Here is a 24,221-nt window from a genome sequence, read left to right as displayed (position 1 = left end):
AAAATATTTAAATTATAAGTTATTGAAAATTAGTTTGTGGGTCTCATATATTTCTTTAAGTAATACAAAAAGAAACTTATATGAATAGTTTTAAAATTTTATGTAGTTATTATACTATTGTCTTTCAACTTTAAATCTTTTCTAATATTTTATTAAATTACAGAGAAATTTGTGGGACATGAAATTCACAAACTCAAAATCCGAACACGACTTAAACCTTTACCATTTTCCGCCGAATTTGAAAAATAAAGGAACCAAAAGGGCAATGATTAGATTAAGAGATAAAGAGTAAAGTTGTGGCTTGTGTTAGTGTGTAATTAGACTGGACCTTATTGTTGGGTTCTGTGGGCCCACCATAGAGCTTGTATTAATAATCTGAACCGTTTAATGTGTAGGGCTCGTCGTCTATTTCTTCCTTTTGAAAAATCACGTTGATCAGATATCGATAATTACTTGATCAGATTACATTTCTGTCAACATTCAATATGATTTTGAAAAAAAAAATTATTAACAGAAATGTGATCTGATCAAGCAACAATCGATATTCGATCAAAATAATTTTTTGAAAAGATGAAATACTCGATGAACTCTATACACTGAACAATTCGGATTATCAATGTGGACTAGGTGGTAAATCCACAAGGCCCAACAATACGGTCTAATTTAAAACCGGATGGAAGACCAGCCTTACCCAAGAGTAAAATATGTCAAACCAATAACTACTTCCTGCTTTTTTCCTTCTTTATCTTGTTCTTTAGTGAGGGGACTAAAGACTTTTTATATGAACAAAGTTACAAACCATTCCTTTCTTTGCGCCCCTTAACCAGCTTAAATTTAGCAAAATGGTTGGAAAATGCTCCGGTGTGCAATGCATACCATATATAATTTTGTATAAAATTATGTAAGTTTTTATAAATTTATTTAAATAATCTCACAAAAATACGTACATTCAATATAAATTCGCGTAAGGTCATAAAAATTTATGCAATTATGTAAATTTGTATTCAATTTACATATTTTTATAAAATTACTTGTGAAAGTTTGTGTAAAGTTGCATTGCACACCGAAATTTTTTCCGAATATTTGGCTTAAAGAAAAAGGTTGAAGTCATGCCCCACAAAAGAAAGAGGCCCATTGCTTTGAACACCACCTGTTTGACAAAAATGGCCAAAGAACTCTACCAACACCAACATCTCCAACTGGGTCTCTGTCTCCCTGCTCACCTCCTTCATTAACCTCACAGTCCTCTCTCTCTCTCTCTCTCTCTCTCTAATATTTCCACTTCCCTCTCTTGGTTTCTTCTCTGGCCATGGACAAGCAGAACCAGCAGCAGTTGTCACTAGCCAAGTGTTCGCGGCAGCAATACAATGAATGGTTTGTTCCTTATACTCTCTGTGTCTTTGTGCTATGTTGTAGTTCAATTTCAGATCTTTTTTCTTTTCTTGTTTTTTAAAGTTTTTTCATAAGATGGTGTGCTTTGATTCAGTTGGTTATGCTTGTTGTCTAGTAGTTTTGGCTTTTCTCAGCTCTGTACTTTGTACTTGAGCTCCTTTTAATTCTAAGCAGGCTAGGTGGGTTTTTTTTCCTTTTTTTTTTTTTTGCCTTTTTGTTAGTACTTCATTTCTCTTTATTCTTTTTTGTGTTTCTTAGTTATTTTTATGTTGGGGGGTACACTCTGCCGAAATAAGATTTATTGAATTTTATTAAACTAGGTAGATAAAACTTTCACATTATGCCTCTGTCCATGGTTCAAAGGCACTTAAAGATTTAAATTCTTGTTATTTGAGATTCAAATGTTTTGTTCTTATTTATTTCTTTGTTCATAGACACACCCATGTCAGCTGGAATATGTTTGGAATGTTAGATTCCATGCCAACTTATTTTCATGTCATCTAATGAATGTGCTAAAATAGAATATTAAACATTCTCTCTTAAATGTAAAACTTAAAATAAAAACAAAAAAAAGAATCTAGATGCTTTTTGTCAATGTCACTGCCTTTGGTTTTCCGTTGGTCCTTCGTTAGAAGCATCCTACTACCCTTTGTGTAATTAGTAACCTAAGCCCTTTCTTTTATTTTTATGTTGTATTTATTTTTTGAAGGTAGGGGTAAGTTCTAAGAAGTATGGATATGGACATGTGACATGAAAACAACATGATATGAACATGTTGACACGACAATTTTCAATAATTTAGGACACGAACGTGACAACAAATAAATATGTATTTCTATAACTACATGAAAATAATAACAATTTCTTCATAATTTTTATTTACAAATAGATTTATATTTTATTGTATCAAAATAGTAAGAATTATTTTTCACATCCCATATTTGGAAAAGAAGTGTGAACAAAAAATCCCAATATCTATATTTAAATTATATATATATATATATATATATGTATGTATTTATATAAACAATTCAAAAGCCCAAAGGATGAGCGATTAATAGTTGTAAATTCACATTATTTTGATTTTATTATTGAATCCCAAATTATTTACTCAAACTTGCATTATGTTTCATGTGTGTCTAAACACTGAACTGTCTCCCAAGTATTTGAAGTAGTTTGTTCTAAAAAAATTTAAAAATAATAGGACACATTTGGACATGTGTCCAACATGTACATGACACTGTCTTAGGAGTGTCTGTGCTTCTTAGGTAATTTATTAGGTCAAACTGTCACAGTTGCATGTGTTACAATTACTTAAAAGTTTACGATAATATAATAATGTAGAAACTCTTTTCAAACTTTATATGTAGAGTGAGATGGATTGATTTCACCATTAGTGGGATTACTTTGCTTTGATTTGTATCCCTAGCTTATGATTTTCGTTATACTTGAACATCAATTGATTAAAAGGTATTGTATTCATGTTGATCACATATTAGAATAAGATTACCCCCAAACAACATAATGCGTAAAAACAATTATAACCTGTCTTGTTTGCCCTATTTTGAAAATTTATTTGAATCCTTGATTACAAACTCCAATGATTGTAAACCTCCAGAACATGGGAACTTTTTTTTTCAAATTGGATTATGGCTATATTTTATTACTAAAAAACTGTAGGCAAAGAAAATAAATTATTTTTTTTTTCTGAAACTTCAGATATTTCTTTCATGGATAATATTTACTTTTAGTTGTTGCTATTAGGTGTCATACCAAAAGCCTAGCACTGCTTTTCTGATCTTCAAGTATGTCCATTGTTGTACAATTTATTTCTATTTTTTGAAATTTTGATTCTAATTGGGTGTTGATCCTTTGCAGGATATTCAGGGATGTTCCTAGTGATATTACAATAGAAGTGAATGGAGGAAGATTTGCCTTATATAAAGTAAGTTTTATCATTCAAAATAATGGAATTTATTCTTCCACTATGGAAAAAGTTGTGTGTGTCTCTGCCTGTGTATGCACGGGTCTGTATGTGTTTGTTTGACAATTGGTAAGAACTAACAAATTTTGCATTTCTAGAATTCCATTGTTTTATTCTTTGTCAAGTAACGGAATTTTATAATCTACAAATGACCCCATGTATGATGTATATCTTTTCTCATTATGGTCATTGGTTATGTCCTCATATCTAACCATGCACCTTCGACTCCCACCCCAATAGATTTGGATGAAAACGAATGTTTATGGCTTCTATGCCCCACTTACTTGCCAAATTAAATTATTTTTGTTGATTTCTTTCATGGACCTAATGAGATTTTAAATGTGAAAAAAAACCACTACCTTGAATAATTCAGATTTCAGGTATCACTGGGAGAAATAGTATGAATATGATGGAAATAATAAAGTTAAGTGGCATAAGAAAAGTTTAATTTTACTAGGGAAAATGCCACTCAACCCCAATGCGACTTCTTGGCCTTTTGGAGAGTGCCAATGTACTTCTGTCGATAGATAACCAATGGATAAGAGAGAGATGCAATACAACTAAAAAATGTGTTAAATTACAATTCTGGTTTATTTTCTTTCCTTTTTTCAACTGAAATTTTATTGTTTACTTTTGGTTTCAATATGAATAAATTTGATCATTCTCGGGAATTTTTTAACAAAATGGTTGTGTTTAAGCATGTTGTGATATGGTTGCCATTTATTTATTTCAAAACGGAAGAAATTGGTTTATTTATGCAATTTGGTCAGATATTGTATTCATATATAGCTTGATAACAACATACAAACATCTTAATTTTATATTCAGTTCCCTCTAGTCTCAAGGAGTGGACAAATCAGAAAGTTGGTGGCAGAACACAGAGATTCCGATATTTCCAGGATAGAGTTTCTCAGCCTACCTGGGGGTGCTGAATCATTTGAGCTGGCTGCCAAATTCTGCTATGGTTTCAACTTTGAGATCACATCTTCAAATGTTGCTCAGCTATGTTGTGTGTCTGATTACCTCAAGATGACAGAAGAGTTTTCAAAAAATAATCTCAGTTCCCGTGCTGAAGAATATCTTGGCAGTATTGTCTGCAAAAGCCTTGAAATGTGTGTTGAGGTGTTGCAACAATGTGAAAATCTACTCCCTCTTGCCGATGAGCTAAATATAGTTAGCCGATCCATTGATGCAATAGCTTCCAAAGCTTGTGTAGAGCAAATTGCTTCAAGCTTTTCGTGCCTAGAATATAGCAGCTCAGGAAGACTTCACTTGAATCGCCAAGCCAAATGTGATGATGGGGACTGGTGGATAGAAGATCTCTCTGTTCTGCGGGTTGACTTTTATCAAAAAGTCATAACCGCTATGAAATGTCGTGGGGTCCGACCTGAGAGTATAGGGGCATCACTCATGAATTATGCTCAAAAAGAGTTGACTAAAAGACCTAGCTTGTGGAACCCATCCGGCCAGCCAAAGGTTGATGTGGTTGCTGTTTCAAATGGGCATGAAAGACTTGTGGTTGAGACAATTGTTAGCCTTTTGCCTGTTGAGAAACTTGCCGTTCCCATCAGCTTTCTGTTTGGGGTTCTACGAAGTGCTGTGATGCTTGATTGTACAGTTGCTTGTAGGCTTGATCTTGAAAGGAGAATTGGGTCCCAGTTGGATACAGCTACTCTTGACGATCTTTTGATCCCCTCCTTCCGCCATGCTGGCGATACTTTATTTGATGTTGACACGGTCCATAGAATCCTGATTAATTTCTCTCAGCAAGATGATAGCGAAGATGATATGGAAGATGGCTCAGTCTTTGAATCTGATAGTCCTTCCTCACCCTCTCAATCTGCATTGTTCAGAGTTTCAAAATTAGTGGACAACTACCTCTCTGAAATCGCACCTGATGTAAACCTCAAGCTCAACAAGTTCATAGCAATTGCAGATATCTTGCCAGCACATGCCCGTACAATTCATGATGGGTTGTATCGAGCAATTGATATTTATCTCAAAGTATGTACTTCATATCTTTTCTTGTGAGATATTTCTTTGTATGTCTTTTTTTTGCTATTTGTTCTGAGCTAATTTTGGAGGAGGGATAGGAGATTACTGGTTAAAATGAACAATATTACCAAGAAAGTGTTATTGTGTTTGTTTCTTCAATTTTATTAATTTTCTTTTCTACTTGAGCAATTGCATAATCATCTTCTGGCTCCAATCCCATAACTGCAACAAGATTAAAGAACTCCAAAAAGGGGGGGGGGGGGGGGGGGGGAGAGAGAGAGAGAGAAATCATTGATTCTTCTTAGCCCTCTTCATGATATTGATCAACAAAACTTATTTGAAATTTGTTTGTTGATGAGCTTAATTGTCATTGTTTGTCCCTATGTACAAGTACAAGAACAACCAGAATCAGAAATGGGATAATAAGTAATAATCTTTGTTTTATTTTTTGTCTGATTCATTTTGTGATGCATAATGACAGGCTCATCAGGGTTTATCAGATCCAGACATGAAGAAGCTCAGCAAACTGATTGACTTGCAAAAGCTCTCTGAAGAAGCAGGCGCACATGCTGCACAAAATGAACGCCTTCCTCTCCAATCAATTGTTCAAGTGCTTTATTTTGAGCAGTTAAGGCTCCGGAATGCAATGCACTGCTCTAACCCTGATGATGATGACCACAAGCCAATGCACCAGTCCTGGCGGGTCAGCAGTGGTGCACTTAGTGCTTCAATGTCTCCCCGGGACAACTATGCATCACTGAGGAGAGAAAACCAAGAGCTAAAGCTTGAGCTTGCTCGGTTAAGGATGAGACTAAATGATCTAGAGAAAGAACATGTTTGTATGAAGAGGGATATGGAAAAGTCTAGTTCTCACAAATTCTTAAGTTCTTTTCCAAAAAAGATTGGCAAGCTCAACTTTTTTGGTCATAGTTCTTCAAGGGAATCAAGTTCTCCTTCAAAGCATACACAAACAGATCCAAAGGTAATTGAAAGCACATGAACAAGAATATTAGGTAATTCACGTCACTTGGATTTTATTTTTTTACTGCTTTTATTGCATAACTGGAAGTAATGATCTCAGTTGCCTTTCTTTGTTCATTCTTTATTTCCTTTCTTTCTTTATCTTTTTGATTCTCTTCCTCCCACCCAGTAAATGAGTTGTGGTGCTTTGCATTATCAATAGGAAGTGATGGTTATTAGTGATAACAACTTTGGTGTAATTGTTACAAGATTTTATAGTGTAAACATGTGAGATTCCCTCATATATAGTGTATTTTACTGATGTCAGTTCATGTCAAAGAAGTGATTCAGACTTTTGTAGCTACTCATTATTTCAAAAAATACGAGCCCAACATTTTTGAGCGGAAACTAAATCTTGACAAATAAATACAGCTGGTGGGATAGTAATGGCATGCTTAGAATAATCAACTCGATGGAAAGTTGTGTTTAAGGTTTGAAAATTTGGGAAATGCTAAGATCCACAAGTCTCAACAGATTTAAAAGTCTAGAAATTCGGTTGGAGGGCTGGCGATTTTCTGCTTCTTGTTGTGATTGGGAAGGCAAAGGTTACCCTAAGATTTTGGGACTTCCAAACGCTGTCATGCTTCCTTAGACAAGGTTTCAATACATGAACTTGTTCATGACATTTGATTTCAATATCATGATGGTTGACATTCGATTTCTGTGCTATTCAAGAGTGTTCTTGATTTTCATATGCAAATTCTTAGTAGATGTTAGTATAATGAAATTGTTTCCAAAGGCACCATAACTGAAAAGTCAACAAAGCCTAACACAACTAATAAACTAAGCCCAAGCCCAACAAGCACCGCTAACTCCATACTAATACAACCAGTATACAACTAATAAACCAAGGGTGATTCTATTTACGCCCAAATAATAACTTAGTACGTTCAATTTAAATTTTAAAATTTTAATTTCTATTATATATTAACATAAATTTACTAATAAAAACAACATGCATCAAACCCTAAAATAAAATATAATTTTTTTTTTCTCATGGACACCCAAACCAATTATTATTGGCCTAGGAGAGACTTGCAGAGTAGTTGCAGTTCTTGGAACCTCAATCAAACTTTACAAGCCATGGATACTATCAAGTTCTGTGGATTCTATAAGCATATAATGCTCTTTTCGAAGTGTGTTGTACTCTTATGGTCAAGTTCAAGAATTGAGGAAGCTCTCCGCGGTATATGTGATCCAATTGATTTTGAATATCATAGTACAGTTGAGGCATTGGGGAGTCAATCATGTATATTCGCAATCTTGATGCACTTGCAATTGGAAACCGTGTTTTCAACCTACAAGTTTCTGTATGTTGGCTGTCACTTTTAACTTGAGAAGCAGTTCCAGGTGAGGTGCAGAAAGTTAGGCCCGTTTGGGATAAAAGATTGGACCAAAATAGCCATATAGGACAAAATAGGCTATTTTAACCAAATAGGACGAAATATCACATTCAATCCATAATTATTTTATTTTTTTTCTCACAAAAGTCAAAAAAATCAAAAAGTCTATCCCAAACGAGGCTTTTTAACCAGGCTAAAATAATCAAAAAATCAAAAAGCCAACCCACATTCTAAACGGATCCTCAAGACTGTTTTGGAAAGATGGTTAAAAGCTGACTTTTTAACTTTTTTTTTAGAGAGGACGTGAGTTAAAAGCTTGGTTAGAATACACTATGAAAATTGGGAATTTGGATATATATATATATATATATATATATATTTTTGTTGTGTTTTCTCCGAAATTAAGTTTGAAGAACTGTGCTGCTTAGATGAAAAAACTTGTTAGATGTTTATGATTATGTGAATAACTGTAATGAGAAATTTGTTTAAATTTTTTTTAAGGATTGTAATTTGAAGTTTTTGATTGGTTTATTATTTGGGTGTATTTTAAAGGATAATTTGTGAAAAAACATAAGATGTATTGATAGTAAATTATAACTCTAAATAATTTAATAGAATGCACGACGTACTTAATAATTTTTTGGGTGTAAATAGAATCCCCCTGTTTACCAAGCCCAGCAACTATAACTAGTTCTAACTACATATCAACCCCCATGATGAGGGGGAAATAAATTACCACAAATGGTATCAAACTCTTTTCCATAAAAGTTGAACCTGAAATCTCACACCACATAAGTGTTGCACAACCATTAGGTCAAATGTCCTAGTTAAGTTAAAGTCCTTAAACTAATACATAAATTTTAGTTGTCTTAAATTAATACAAAATATTTTGTTGCTAAATAAAAAGGAAAAAAATCTCATTTTTATAATTGAAATTAATAATTATTCATTTACCACTTTAGACTTGTTTAGAAACATTGAGAAATGAGAGAAATTGTGAAGTGTTAGGCTCAAAGATCAAATTATTTTGAAAAAATTGAGACAAATATTTATTTATTAATTTATAAAGGTGTAAGTCAACTAGGGATGCAAAGGAATTGAGCCAAGCTGAGCGTTACTGGGCTCGAGCTCAACTCGTTTGCTTATCAAGCTCATTTATTGAGTTCGACCTCGGCCAGATAACTAACTAGGCTCAAGTTTGGATTGGCTCGTTAATATTAATGAAATTCGAGTTCGACTTGGTAAGATTTTTTTTATTAGTTATATTATTTAATACATAAATAATTTATTTATGCTATTATTTATATATTTATGTTATTTAATATGTAAATAATATGTTTATTATATAATTTAAATAAATATAAACAAGCCAAACTTAACTAGCAAAGCTTATTCAAATTCAAGTTCGGCTCGTTTACTAAACAAGCCGAGCCCTTAACAAGCCGAACTGAGCCAGCTCATGAGCAACTCAGTTAATTTGCAACCCTAAAGTCAATGGAACTGAATTGTGTTTAGACAACAACTTTCACTTGCACCGGTGTATGAGTCTCAATTTTTTTTGGATAAATAATCAAACTTTTATTATAAAGAATATAAAAAGAAAACCGAAAGGGTCCAAATCAAACCCTTCAAAAAATCTACAAAAATCAAGACTTTAGGATCAAGTGAACCCGCAACCCAATCATAATTAATGTTATGTTGGTTTGTTTCATTTTGTTTTTATTTAGGCTTTATTTATTTGGTCTTAAAACATTTTTACATCACACTTACATTTATCTATTGAAAAGTTAAAACTGTAATTACCATAGTTTATAATGGTAAGAGTATTGAAGTTGTAGTCCTGGTCGTGCGCATACCAGGTCGTCTAGGCTGCATCCCTATCCGCGAGCATATAGGGTTGCCATGCCGCCTAGGGCATAGTTCAGGCTGTGCGCATGCCAAGCTACCATGCGCGTAGCTTGGACGGCCTAGCCTGGGTGCCAATGATGGTTGGCATGTGCACGGCCAGGGCTGTGATCTCAACTATGATTGCTACATCATTTGTGTTTAATTCTACATGAAAATATATAAATATAATTTTCCTTTGTTATATTTTTAAGTGTTAATAACTCCACCGGAGTTGTTAACAACTCTGCCGGCCCTAAGCCCGGGTTAAGGAGGAGGGTTGTGTGTTAGATAGCCAACAGCCAACACGTAAAAAGCCCCTTGGATCTCTTATGAAATGAATCCTACTTTGAATCGTTTAAATGCTAGGTCGTTCCCCTCAAGTGACGCGTTGCACCTGCCTCCGGGTGTTTCGAAAAGTGAGCAAGGGGCGCCGTATTGACCCAGGGGTCGGCAGTGAAAAATAGAGCAAAGGTTCTCGTGTTTTTCTGGACGAGCGTAGGTAAAGAAGCTAGTCCAAGACTGTAACATCCTAAAAATAAACCCATCATTGCATACATTCACGATAAATAAAAGAGTTCTCATATTATAACCATCAGAGCAATGTTTTAAAAACCGGACCGGTGAACGAACCGGAAAAGGCATCGGGTGGACGGGTCACCGGTTCAACCGTCGGGTTGAACCGGAATCGAACCGTGACGTAATAAATATATTAAAATTATATTTAAATAAAAATATAAGTAATAAAATTATAAATTAAAAATATTAAATTATCTTAAATATTTTTCCTAATATTTTTTTTACTGAAAAATATAATAATATATTTTAAAATATTATTAATTTCAATTTTGGAAGATGAAATCAAATATTTAATATTCCCTCCATATGATTTTAATTCAAATAATTTGATTGAAAGGAAAACAAAAATTTTGGAGGTATATCAAAATTTCAATATTCCCTCCAATACATTTGATTGAATCCCACATGGATTTCTTGAGTTTTTTTGAAAGAGTTTTTTTCTTATAAATAGGTGAAGACTTTCACAATAATTTCATCAAACTCTTAATGGGATTCCTCACAAGAGGAGACCCTTGAAAAAGAGTTTCAAATTAAAATTTTCTTATATTCTTATATTTTATATATATATATATATATATATAAAATAAGAAAGAAAGAAAGAAAGAAAAAATTAAAAAAAAAAAATTGAAACCGGTCCGGTTCGATCAACCCGTGACCGGGTCGACCGGTTCACCGGTTCACCGGTTTAACCGGTGGGTTCACCGGTTTTCAAAAAATAAGCCGATTTTTACAGTTGGCCGGTTTAAGGGGGCTGACCGGACCGGAACCCCATCTGGTCACCGGTTCCGGTCCGGTTTTTAAAACCATGCATCAGAGTATTCTTACAAAATGTATTGCATGTTGACAATAAAAGTAAACGCCCTATAGGCTTACAACTTTCCAAGTCAATACTTGGTTACAAAAAGAGAGTACTAACTCTGCACAAATAAGCCCTTGGCTTGATATACATGTAATACAACCAAAAACAACAAAAAAGGGTCTACAGTCTCAAGCCTCCCAAGTTACGTCCTTGGAGGTGGCATAATACTTGTACTTGAAAATGATGTCCTATATAGGGTGAGCTAACGCCCAGTAGAGATATGCTAAACATAACATGAGCAATAACTAAAACATTAGCACTTGATAAATGTTTAACTTAACAAAACTCAACTTATAAACATGGCTCAGAACCTGGCCAAATAACAGAAGTGAGACTACAACTCATGCCAACAATACTACAAACTGCCATTTTACGGAAATTGCGTCTGCGGGATTCGGCACCCATGTATTCTCATTCTCTTATGGCCATTTTACGGATATTTCATCTTCGGGACTCGGCACCCATGTATAGATATATTCGGATTGCCATTTTACGAAAATTACGTCTGCGGGATTCGGCACCCATGTATAATTATATTCAAATGGCCATTTTATGGAAATTTCATCTGCGAGATTCGGCACCCATGTATTCAAATACACAACTTGATTAGTTTCAATTCACCTAATCATCATGCAATGTCTACAACAATCAAGACTGTCCTCCACCGATAGCCCAAAGTAGTTATTTCTAAACAGATAATAAATGCCTCAACAGATATTTAATTGACATTTTCAAAAGTGAGCGATTTATAAATCCAACTCCACCATTCTATCTCATAATGAGCAAATTTCATTATTCCCAACTCAATTTCATAACAAATGTCATTAATTACACTAATGACCCAAATATACCCAAATATGACATTTTTCCCTTTAAACCCAATATTGACCCAAAGGTTCAAATATTACCAACAATATCAATAATCTCTTTTTAAGACCCCAAATATATATATATGAGTCAAAAAGACAAAACCCCTCTTTCTCACTATAGTACATCACAAACCCTAACTTCTCAAACCAAACCATTTATACAAAAGCTCTACATTTAGGTTAAAGATCATAAAGATGAGTAAGAATCCCTACCTCAAGAGATGAAACCCAAAAGAAATGATGAAGAACTCGAAAATACTCCAAATCCCAAGATTCTCGGATCAAAATGTAGCCCTCAACGATCAACACACTTTTTACAAAGGCCCAAGGATAGAAAATCACTCCTATTAGATCAATCCTAAGAGAGAAGGAAGAAAGTAGTGAGAGAAGCTCTCAAAAATGGCTTTTCGAAAAAGTAAGAGAGAGAGTGGAAGTTGAAAAGTGATCTAAAAAGACCCAGTTGATATCTGATATACGTATGACCCGCTTGAGCGGAGAATAGGACGCTCGAGCGTCAGACACAAAAACTGGACCCGCTCGAGCGCAAAGATTCCCGCTCGAGCGTCGAGACACAACTGCAAAACACACCCGCTCGAGCGCAAAGGAAAAACCGCTCGAGCGTAGATTTTTTCCCTCCAGTACTTTTACTGACAATGAACTATCCGCTCGAGCGCCAAGATACCCACTCGAGTGCTACCCGCTCGAGCGTAAGAAAAACCGCTCGAACGTAAAAAATACACCTGCAGAAGTTTTGCAGAGGCATGAAATGCTGAGAGTGTGTAAACCCCGCTCGAGGGCAATAAGGCCCGCTCGAGTGGACAACCAAAAATCAAACTCTGCTCGAGCGCAAAGGGACCCGCTCGAGTGTACCACCAAAAATCTGGGCACAAGGAATGGGACTAAAGCTCAACCAACCTGTTCGAAACACGCCCAATACATCCTAAAACTCAAACACACGGAATTAAAGGATAACAACAAGATATACAACCACCAACTCCATGGAACTTAAGTCCGGAATACAACAATCAAAGGAAGAGAAACCAGGATCGCTATAACCTCCCCCCCTTAAAGAATTTCATCCCCGAAATTAGGTACAAGTTTTTCAAAAGTATGTTTTCTCAATTACCAACATTATTACAATGTAAAATTCAATAACTTGACCCATTGCCGGTCATTCCATCTCTATTCAAGAGGCAAACTTCCAACATAATCTCCAACATGCATTATCAACATGCATCACAAAACAAATTCAATGCCAAAATTATATTTGCATTTCTACAAACATATGCAATGTTAAAATAAACTTCCATTACAAGGCAAGTTCCACAATATTCTCATAAACCAAAACATTTATAATGTTTTACAACTTAAGACATATTTAATGCTCTTAAAGTTCATTAATACTACAAAATCCCAATACATGGTTAAACATTTACAAACAAGTCCGGATATTTCTCACGGACATCCGCCTCACGTTCCCAAGTGGCTTCCTCTACTCCGTGATGTTTCCACGAAACCTTTACCAAGGGAATGGTCTTGCCTCGCAAGACTTGATCCTGCCTATCCAAGACCCGTACCGGTCTCTCCTCATACGAGGCATCCTCATCTACACTATAGGTTTAGGATAGCCACTACGAATATAGGAACCTTAACTAGTAAGACGATGGAGTTGGTAGATGTTATGATTAGGATGAGAGTTAGTATAGTTTGTATACAAAAAACTAGGTGGACGGGTGAGAAAGCTAGGGAAATTGACGATACTGGATTTAAACTGTATTATAGTGGTAAGGATAGACATAGGAATGGGGTAGGAATCTTAATTGCCAAGGGTCTTGTGAAAAATGTAGTGGCGGTCATTAGGAAATGGGATAAGATTATGTTAATTAAACTAGTTATTGGAGGGAATATAGTGAACGTTATTAGTGCATACGCCCCTCAAGTAAGATTAGATGATCAGACTAAGAGGAATTTTTGTGAGTAAACGAATGAGATCTTACAGGAGATACTAGTAAGAGAGAACCTGGTTATAGGTGAAGATTTTAATGGCTATGTAGAGATTTTAATGGCTATGTAGGCGTAGATAAACTAGGCTATGAAAGGGTGCATAATGGATACAGTTTTGGTGATAGAAATGAGGCTAGAGAGAGTATCTTAGATTTTGCGTTGGCTTCTGACCTGGTGGTGGCCAATACTATGTATAAGAAGAGGGAGGAACAAAGTGGGTCAGTTAAGAGGCAAATAGATTTCTTCTTAGTGAGAAAAGTGGACTGCCTAAAATACAATGATTGTAAGGTGATTCTTGGAGAGAGCCTGACCTCTCAACATAGGATTTTGGTACTAGATTTATGTTTTAGAGGGCAATACCAAGCTAGGAAGGATGGTGGGTGTCATAGGACGAGATGGTGAGAGCTAAAAGGAGATAAATTAGAAATATTTAAGAATAGAATGGAAAATGAAAGTACTTAGGACTTGGAAGATGATGCTAATATTATGTGGAACTTGATGGCCAATTGTATGAGGAGAATCTCAAGGGAAGTGCTTGGAGAGTCGAAAGGAACGGGACCCAGCTTTAAGGAAACTTGGTGGTGGAGGGAAGAGGTTCGAGCGGTAGTTAAGGCAAAAAAAGAGTGCTTTAAAAAGTGACAAAAGGATAGAATTGAGAAAAACCTTAAGAGTTATAGATTGGCTAATAAGGAGGTCAAGAAAGTAGTGAAAGAGTCTAAGTTGAAAGCTTATAATGACCTATACACTAGACTAGATAGTAAGGAGGGAGATAAGAGGGTATACAAACTTGCTAAGATACGGGAGAGGAAAACAAGAGATTTTAATCAAGTTAAGTGCATCAAGAGTGAGGATTCTAAGGTATTGGTGAGGGATGAAGAGATTAAGGAAAGATAGAAGAACTATTTTGAGAAACTATTAAATGAGGAACATGTAAGTACAGTTATAGGGGAAGAAATAGTCAGTAATACGATAAACCAAGATTATAGGTTTTATCGCAGGATTAAGAACTTTGAAGTGGAGACTGCACTTAAGAAGATGAAATCAAATAAGGCTTTAGGACCAGATGATATCCCTATTGAAGCTTGGAAGTATTTGGATAAAAAAGGGATTGCTTGGTTGACTAAGTTGTTTAGCAAAATTTTCTTGACTAGGAATATGTCAGATGAGTGGAGGAAGAATATTTTAGTGTCAATCTATAAGAATAAAGGAGATGTCCATAATTATAACAACTATAGAGGAATCAAGCTAATGTGTCATATAATGAAAGTGTGGGAGAGGGTGATAGAACGCCGATTGCGAGATATAACAGAGGTGTTAGAGAATCAATTTGGGTTTATGCCTGGCAGGTCAACAATGGAAGCGATCTATCTTTTAAGGAGAGTAATAAAAAAGTATAAAAAAAAGAAAAGAGACATTCATATGGTGTTTATTGACCTTGAGAAAGCATATGATAGAGTGTCACGGGATATAATATGGTGGGTGTTAACGAAGAAAGGGGTAACAAAATGTTACATTAATGTGATTAGGGACATGAATGAAGGGGTGGTGACCACTATTAGATCACCTGCTGGAGAGACAAATGAATTTTCTATCACGGTAGGGTTACACTAAAGATCTACCTTAAGTCCTTATCTTTTTACTTTAGTTATGGATGAGTTGATGAAAAATATCTAGGATGATGTTCCATGGTATATGCTTTTTGCAGACAATATAGTGCTAGTGGATGAGACTAGAGGAGTTAATACAAAGTTGGAGATTTGAAGAAAAAACTCTTGAATCTAAAGGATTCCAGATAAGCAAAACTAAGATAGAGTACATGAAGTGTAAATTTAGTAACAGTAACAATGAAAGTAGAGGAGAAATGAAGATTGAGAACCAAGAACTGCCTAAGAGTGTACATTTTCGTTATTTAGGATCGATTATCACAACATCGGGGGAGATTGATGCGGATGTAGCCCATAGGATTAAGGCAGGATGGTGTAAGTGGAGAAGTGCGCCTGGGATATTGTGCGATAAACGAATACCCACTATACTTAAAGGTAAGTTCTATAGAACAGCTATTAGACTAGAGATGTTGTATGGGACGGAGTGTTGGGCAACCAAGAAACAACATGTAGATAAGATGAGTGTGGCTGAGATGAGAATGCTAAGGTGGATGTGTGGTAAGACTAGACAAGACAGAATTAAGATTGAGTGTATTCGAGAATGGGTAGGAGTAGCACCGATAGAAGATAAGTTGAGAGAGAATCGATTGAGATGGTTTGGTCATATTCAACAGAGACCAATAGAGGCAGTAGTGAAGAGATGCGATGCTATAACGGTAGATAGAAGTGTTAAGGGACGGGATAGGCCTAGATTAACTTTGATTAGTGTTGTAAATAGAGATATGGATCTACTTAATTTGACAAACGAAATGGCCTTTGATAGGGTCGCGTGGAGAAGAAGGATTCATGTATCCGACCCCATTTGATGAGACTTAAGGCTTGGTTTGGTTTGGTTTGATTATATTTTTAAGTGTTAATCAAAATATTTTATATGAAAAATATATTATGGCAAAACAATGGAGCCAAATGTTTTTTGGTTTTTTTTTTGAAATTTGTAAACTTATTTGGTGAAATGTTTTTGAGAATTATTTTCCAATTTTTTTATAAAAACATCCCACTATTTGCTGAAAAATAAAATTGATGGATGTTTCAAACTTTTCAACATCTTATTATTTAAGCACATAAACATAAACATAAAAATAAAAATAAAAATAAAAGGGAAAATTACAAAAAAATAAAAATAAAAATTCAAATTCAAAATTTGACTCTTATAACAAAATAAATTATGATATTTTAATTTTATCAATTTAAACCTTAATTTTTTATTTGTTTTCAATTTAAATAATTTGTCTATTTTCGTTAAGTAAAATCGACTTAAAAATAGTATTTTAGGCATTAAAATTAATGTAGGTGTACATATAATATCTAAAATACATTTTGGAAAAAATTACAAAAAAAAAAAACCCAAGGTTTTACCCCTGCAATAAAATAAATCCTGAATTTTTAATTTTTTCAATTTAAATCTTGAACTTTTAATTTGTTTTCAATCTGAACAATTTGTCTATTTTTGTTAAGTAAAATAAATAAAAAATAGGTATTTTAGTCATTAAACTCAATGAAAATGGGTATTTTAGACATTTTTGTAATAATGGCTAAAATACTATTTTTTCGTTGGTTTTAGTTAACAAAAACCGCCAGAAGGTTTAGATTAAAAATAAATCAAAAGTTTATGAACTAAATTGATAAAATTAAAAATTAAAAATTTATATTGTTACAAGGGTTAAATTTTGTGATTTTTTTTTTTTGTAATTGTCCCTACATTTTTCATTATGTTTAATGACCAAAATATCATTTTCCCCTTCAATTTTACATAACAAAAATAGGCAAATGATTTATATTCAAAACAAATCAAAAAATTAGGATTCAAATTGGTAAAATTAAAAAATCAGAATTTATTATGTTAAAAGTACATATATATATATAGGGCACTGACCTGGAGGTCTTATTTCAACAGTTCAAAACCCATTTAGTTCCAGAGCAGAACACTTGTACCAATTAGTCATACATATTTTTAATTGTTATAAAAAAATGTTATTTATTATTATTTTTTTAATTTTAAGGAAACTGCTATATCTCACTACCGCGGACTTCTGTTTGACATTCACCAGAGACCCGCCGAAAAGTCATTGAAGTATCGTTGGAAATTTGTTGGAGTATTATAAATGTCACCAGAAATCTTCGGAATGTCCAAAACGTTACTGGACATCAAGAACATCGCTAGAGACTAATTGGAATGTCCAAAATATCACTGGAAAAAAGAAGAAGAAATTAGAGTGAAAATATAGCAAAATTTAATCACATTCTTTCCAACACCACAAAACAAACAAAAAAAGGAAAAAAAAAAAAAAAAACTCTTTATCATACATAGCACATAAATTTTAGTTTATAAAATTGTAAAAATTATTGATTTGTTCATTTGTAATTTATCAAAATATAATTTCACGTCACAACTTTTGTTTTGTTTTGTTTTTTTGTTTTTTTTTAACAAAGAGGGAAAAAAAAGGGACTAAAGTCATAGAGAAAAGTAGAAACATATCTTTAAAACTATAAAATTTTATAATTTTCATTACTGGTAACTAAAATTCAAAAAAATATTTTTTAGAACTTGAAAATTTTATCCATTAAAACAGGAAAAGAGAAATGTGTAGTAGAGAAAAAGAAAAGAAACTGGCAGATTGAAAGAGAGAAACATACAGAGAGAGAGGATTGTATTTTAACAACTATTTTTTGTTTAGATTTGGTCAGATTTGATGTAGATCTACTCTAAGTCTGAACATTCCGGTGAGTTGTCTTGTGATTTTGGCTAAATTTGAGTAGATTTGAGTCAAAAATATCATCAAAAACTTATCTTCTCCTTCATCGGTAAGGGCGAAGCAAGTAATCGATAGTCGATGAATACCGGTGTGTGTATGAGGGTGTTTGGTGGAGCTTAAATACAGCTCATTTCAGCTTTTAGCTTAAATTAAGTGATTTTTGTGTGTTTAGTATAGCTCAAGTGATCAACTTTTAGCTTAAATTAAGTAAAAAAAGTGATTATTCTTTGAGTTGCTTCGGAGGTGCTTTTTGATTCAGCTTAAGCGCGTAACTGGGGGTTTGAGGGGCAAAATGACTTAAATGCCCCTCACCATTTCAAGTTATTACCAGTGTGCCACGTATATAAACCAAACACAACTCATTTCTGTCTCTCGCACGCCTCTGAGAGGCGATTTTCGGCGAAAGGGAGGCGATTTCCGACCAACCCTAGCTCTTTGAAACCCTAGCTTTCTCTCTCTCTGTGTGTTTGGATTCAAATCTATGAGTTACAATCACTGCCGTAGAGAGGCTCACGGTGGCGAAGGGCGACGGAAACCTAGTGTCTATGGGAGCCAAATCGACAGCCTCGTGATCTCGTGATCTGAAGGCACCGCGATCTCGATCTGAAGGCATCACTGCCGTCATCGCGATCTGAAGGCATCGTGATCTCAAAACCCTACGCATCGCGGTCTGCCGTCGTCTTTCTCTCTCTCTCTCTCTCTCTCTCTCTGTTTCTCACGAACCGATAAACCATCTTCGGCGTTGTTCAGGCTGGTGAACGGTGACGAGCGACAGCACTCCCTCTCTGCCGTTCCAGATCGCGGTGGTGGCTAGGGTTGCAGACCACTGGCGGCGGTGGCTAGGGTTTCAGGAAGGAAGAGAAGGAAAAAAAAAAAAAATTAAATAAATTAAACAAAATTAATAATTAAAAACAAAATAATAAAAATAACAATTAAAAACAAAAATAAAAATTAAATAATAAAAACAATAATAATGATTAAATTGCACAATTTAAATAAATTGCACAATTAAATAATAAATTAAATAAAATTAAATAAATTGCACAATTTAAATAAATAATAATTTTATTTCAGTTAATATCAATATAAATTTATTTCAATTAAATAACTTCTTTGGTATTTTCTTTGGTATTGTAATAATAATATAAAAAAAAAACAATTGTTTTATTTGATATTAATGAAAACAAAACAAAATAATAAAAAATGAAATAACTTCTATTAAATGAAAAAATGTAATTGACAAAATAAATGACACTAATTTTATAATGACACTAATTTCAGTATTTTTATAGTAATTAGTATTGACACCTAATTCATTTGTAATGAAAAAAATTATACTAATTGATACTATTATTAATTTTAGTATTAATTGATGATAATTAAGCAATTAATTGACACCTAATTCATTCACAATGAAAAAATAAAAAAATTAAACTAATTGATACTATTATTAATTTTAGTATTAATTGATGGTAATTAAGCCATTAATTGACACTAATTAATTTGTAATGAAAAAATGAAAAAATTTATACTAATTGATACTATTACTAATTTTAGTATTAATTGATGGTAATTAAGCAATTAATTGACACCTAATTCATTCACAATGAAAAAATAAAAAAAAATTAAACTAATTGATACTATTATTAATTTTAGTATTAATTGATGGTAATTAAGCCATTAATTGACACTAATTAATTTGTAATGAAAAAAATGAAAAAATGAAAAAATTTATACTAATTGATACTATTATTAATTTTAGTATTAATTGATGCTAATTATATTAACTTTTATTAATGAAATAATTTTTTTAAAATTAAAACTGAAAAAATTAAAAAATAATCATTTTTATATCATATAAGGGCAAAATAGACAATTACACTGTAAAAAACTATTTTACAGTTTATTAACCAAACACTACTCTGCTGCTTAAATTTATAATCCCACAGATGTACCAAACAGGTTCACAGCTTATGTTCACAACTATAAATTATAATCTGTTAAATTATAATTTATAATCACTTTTCTATAATTCTACCAAACGGCCTATTAGAAAGAGAAGAAGAAAGGCATCCAGAGGAGTTTTAGGTCTACACAAAAGATTTTGAAAAATAGGGTAGTGATCTTTCAAGGAGGATATGAGCATAATTTGTCCTATCATAAAAATTGTTGTAATTTTCTCAAAATATAACCAAACAGACCCACATAAAACAGAATAATTTAAAATGTTATGTTAGAAGTGCAAACAGACGGCACCATCATTGGGCCTGAAATAGGTCAGCCCAGTACGCATTGGGTGGCCATTCTACCGCTCGTAGTAGCAAAACAAACAGAAAGACGTCAACCCATTTTTTGCTGCATCACAGCACAGTCCACACACAAAAAACCCTAGCTCTTCTTCTCTTTACAATACATATATATAAGCATACGGAAGGAAATCACAGTCCACTTCCGTTGTGTAGAGAGAGAGAGGGAGAGAGAGAATGGTGTCTGGATCGGGAATATGCGCTCGGCGGGTGGTGGTGGATGCTCGGCACCACATGCTGGGAAGACTGGCGTCGATACTGGCGAAGGAGCTCCTCAACGGCCAGAAAGTGGTGGTGGTACGCTGCGATGAGATCTGCCTCTCGGGGGGCCTGGTCCGTCAGAAAATGAAGTACCTCCGTTTCCTCCGCAAACGCATGAACACCAAGCCCTCTCACGGCCCCATCCACTTCCGCGCCCCCTCCAAGATCCTCTGGCGCACCATCCGCGGGTCTCTCTCTCTCTCTCTCTGTCTCTCTCTCTACATAGTATTAACTGACTGATTGGTCTTATATATATATATATATATATTGTTTGATTGTTTGTAGGATGATTCCTCATAAGACCAAGCGTGGAGCGGCTGCGCTGGCGAGGTTCAAGGCCTACGAGGGTGTCCCTCCACCCTATGACAAGATGAAGAGGATGGTCATCCCTGATGCTCTCAAGTGAGATTTCTTCTATTATGCTTTTTCTTTTACTTCTCTTTTCTTCTTTCTGTTTGATTAATTAATTTTGTTGTACGGTTTGGTGTTTTTGAAATCAGGGTTTTGAGACTTCAGTCTGGACACAAGTACTGCTTGTTGGGAAGGCTCTCATCAGAGGTTGGATGGAACCATTATGACACCATCCGGGTGAGCTTTCCTCTGTTGATATATTTTTCTAGTTATTTATCATCAGAAATTCTACTAGTTTATGCTTCCTACAACTGTTTTTGTTGTTTATATTGTTGTTGCACAGTTAATTTTGATTATGATGATGGTGCTAATCTTAATCATTTTGCATTGACCTCATCTTGTGCATCTAAGGTCGGATAGTATGCCTATCCGGCACGATGTTTTTTTTTTTTTTTTTATTGTTGTTGGTAAAAATATTCATTAAGGTTTGAAGTAATTCAGAGTACTGGAAGCATTTCCCTATTACTTTTTCTTCTTGCCTTTGTTATATGTATGTTTAACATGGTGGTGCTTGAATTACATTGTTGCTTCAATACATGTCTGACTGGACTTGGAAATGTTGTTAGTTTGACAATTGGAAATTAAGATATTGGCTTGTACATATAATTAATTGCCTTGACCACGTTTGGTTAGACCTTAAACTAGAATGGTACCTTCATCTTGTAATTGCTTTTTAGCTAGAAATTGGTCCTGTTGCTTAGTTGTCTTGATATATGGAAAAATATCATGCTTAATGAGTAGATCACTGTTTAGGTAAAATGTTCCTTTAGGCAATGCCAATTTAAGATATACTAATTTCTAGTTTCCTTGTTGCATTGATGTGTTAGAACATGGTGTTGTTGAAATTACATTTTTTGCTACAATGTTTGGTCTGGACAAATGTTCTAACATTCTTGGGTTGACATTAGGCACGGTTGTCTTGACATATGGTTTGGTGGACTTCAAACTACCATGTTGCTTTCTTTTTGCATTGTTCTTTTGTGTTGAAGTGCACTGTTTTAGGCATGTCCAACATTAATCTATTGTTGCTTGAATGTTTGGAGATGATAATGCTGCTTCAATGTTTGGAGATGGCAATGTTGCTAGTACACTAAGAAGCACAGACACTTCTAAGAAGGTGACGTATTCGTATTGTGTCCATGTTGGACACCGATATTCTTTGGATAGCCTTAGGACACGTGTCCGACACTCTTCAAAATGTGTCATATTTTAAATTTTTTTTTTTTAAATTTAGACACTCTTTGGACACTTGGAGGACACACGTGTCAATCGCTAGGACACGTGTCAATCGCTTAAACACACGTGTCTATCGATTAGATCCGTGTGAAACTAATTATAAGTTTGAACAAAACAATTTAAGATTCAATAATAAAAAAAAAATCTATATAAATTTATAGGAATTAGTGACATATTGTATTTTTTATTATCTTTGAATGATATATTTATATATATAACATATATAAAATTATATATTTTATGCGTGTCCCCCATGTGTAATGTCATGCATTTTTTGAAAATTAATATGTCGGCGTATTCGTATTGTATCTGTGTCGTGTCACGTGTCCGTGTCCGTGCTTCTTTGCTAGTACAAATTTGCTGCAATTTATGGGTTGATGAAACCTAAAACCATGTGGTGGTGCCTTTAATTACGTGGTTGTTTGGTGTTGTTAGATCCAAGTGTCATATTGCCTTAATTGATGGTTCCTTCATTATATGGAATCAACATTCTGGTCTGGTGGTTAGAAAATTTTGAGTTGCTTCAATACATTTGGGATCTCTCAGTGTGTTCTGGAAGAGGTTTCGAGTTTCCATGCCACCTATATCATTACATCCTTCACCAGTTATCATAATTGATGGTGGTTGTGTTGTGTCATATTTGCTGATCTGAGCTGCCTTGCCTAATGGAAACCACCATTTGATGTATCTAGATGGTTGTTTCTACATGATTGTGGTTTTTTTTCCAAGTGGTAAAATTCTTATAATATTCAACGCACAGGAACTGGAGAAAAAGAGGAAAGACCGGTCCCAGGTGGCATATGAGAGAAAGAAGCAGCTGACAAAGCTGAGGATCAAGGCTGAGAAGATTGCAGAGGAGAAGCTTGGTTCACAATTAGACATGCTTGCTTCTGTTAAGTACTAATTTGGGTGGGAAACTGTTGAGAATTTTTTTGAGCATTAATTTTAGTTCCCAATTAGATATCCCTTGCTCCTGTCAAGTTACTAGGCTTCTTCCTACTTTGTTAGTTGTTACTCCAAAGAGTTTTGTCAGGATTATAGCATGTTTTTATTCTCAGTTGTGATGTTTATGGAGGATGTTAAATCTTATAATTTTTGAGAGGGAAGTCAATCTTTTTGGTTTGCTGATGAGATTATTAGAGTTTCAGTATATTTTATTTGCCCATCTCTTACCTGACAATAAACACGATCACCCTAATGCCATCCTGAAAACCAACTGGGATTTAATCCCATTCCATACATTGGTGTGAATATCATGTATGTTTTGTGGAATCAGATTGTAGTTGCCATACGTATTAAAATCAAGAGCACCAGAGTTGTGGCCTAGCAACCCAAATCATCCCAAATTTGAAAAATATATATCCGCTAGGATAATCTTGATCCTTTTTGGTGCAGGCAACTCCCATTGTTAAGCCTTTGTGGCTTATGGGTGGGTTGTTATGTTAAAAAAATGTTATTTATTTTAATCATTTATTATTAATTGATTTAGTTATTTTTAGTATAGTAAACTTGTAGTTTCATCCTGAACCAATTCAAATTACATTGAATTGATTTGATTTGATTTGGTTCCAGTCTGTAAACTAAAATTTAATATGATTGGTTTAATGTTATGTTTAATACTAACCTGAACCCAACTGATACATGAGTGTTGAAGTGCATGA

General features: G+C 34.2%; 2 protein-coding genes across 2 annotated transcripts; both read left to right on the top strand.

Annotated features, from left to right (window-relative positions):
- The first annotated feature begins 730 nt into the window (after positions 1-730).
- LOC114278027 (BTB/POZ domain-containing protein At5g48800) lies at positions 731-6,670 on the top strand. Its single transcript, XM_028220001.2, has 4 exons — positions 731-1,374; positions 3,271-3,337; positions 4,205-5,380; positions 5,853-6,670. The coding sequence occupies exons 1-4, from the start codon at positions 1,310-1,312 to the stop codon at positions 6,369-6,371; spliced, it is 1,827 nt and encodes a 608-aa protein (XP_028075802.2). The 5' UTR covers positions 731-1,309; the 3' UTR covers positions 6,372-6,670.
- A 13,896-nt stretch (positions 6,671-20,566) lies between these two features.
- LOC114278028 (large ribosomal subunit protein uL13y) lies at positions 20,567-23,691 on the top strand. Its single transcript, XM_028220002.2, has 4 exons — positions 20,567-21,101; positions 21,199-21,315; positions 21,414-21,501; positions 23,321-23,691. The coding sequence occupies exons 1-4, from the start codon at positions 20,830-20,832 to the stop codon at positions 23,462-23,464; spliced, it is 621 nt and encodes a 206-aa protein (XP_028075803.1). The 5' UTR covers positions 20,567-20,829; the 3' UTR covers positions 23,465-23,691.
- Positions 23,692-24,221: the final 530 nt, after the last annotated feature.

This window comes from Camellia sinensis, chromosome 3 (assembly GCF_055761805.1).
Source record: "Camellia sinensis isolate YWXY chromosome 3, ASM5576180v1, whole genome shotgun sequence".
Lineage (NCBI taxonomy): Eukaryota > Viridiplantae > Streptophyta > Magnoliopsida > Ericales > Theaceae > Camellia > Camellia sinensis.
This window is presented reverse-complemented; position numbering and strand designations above follow the sequence as displayed.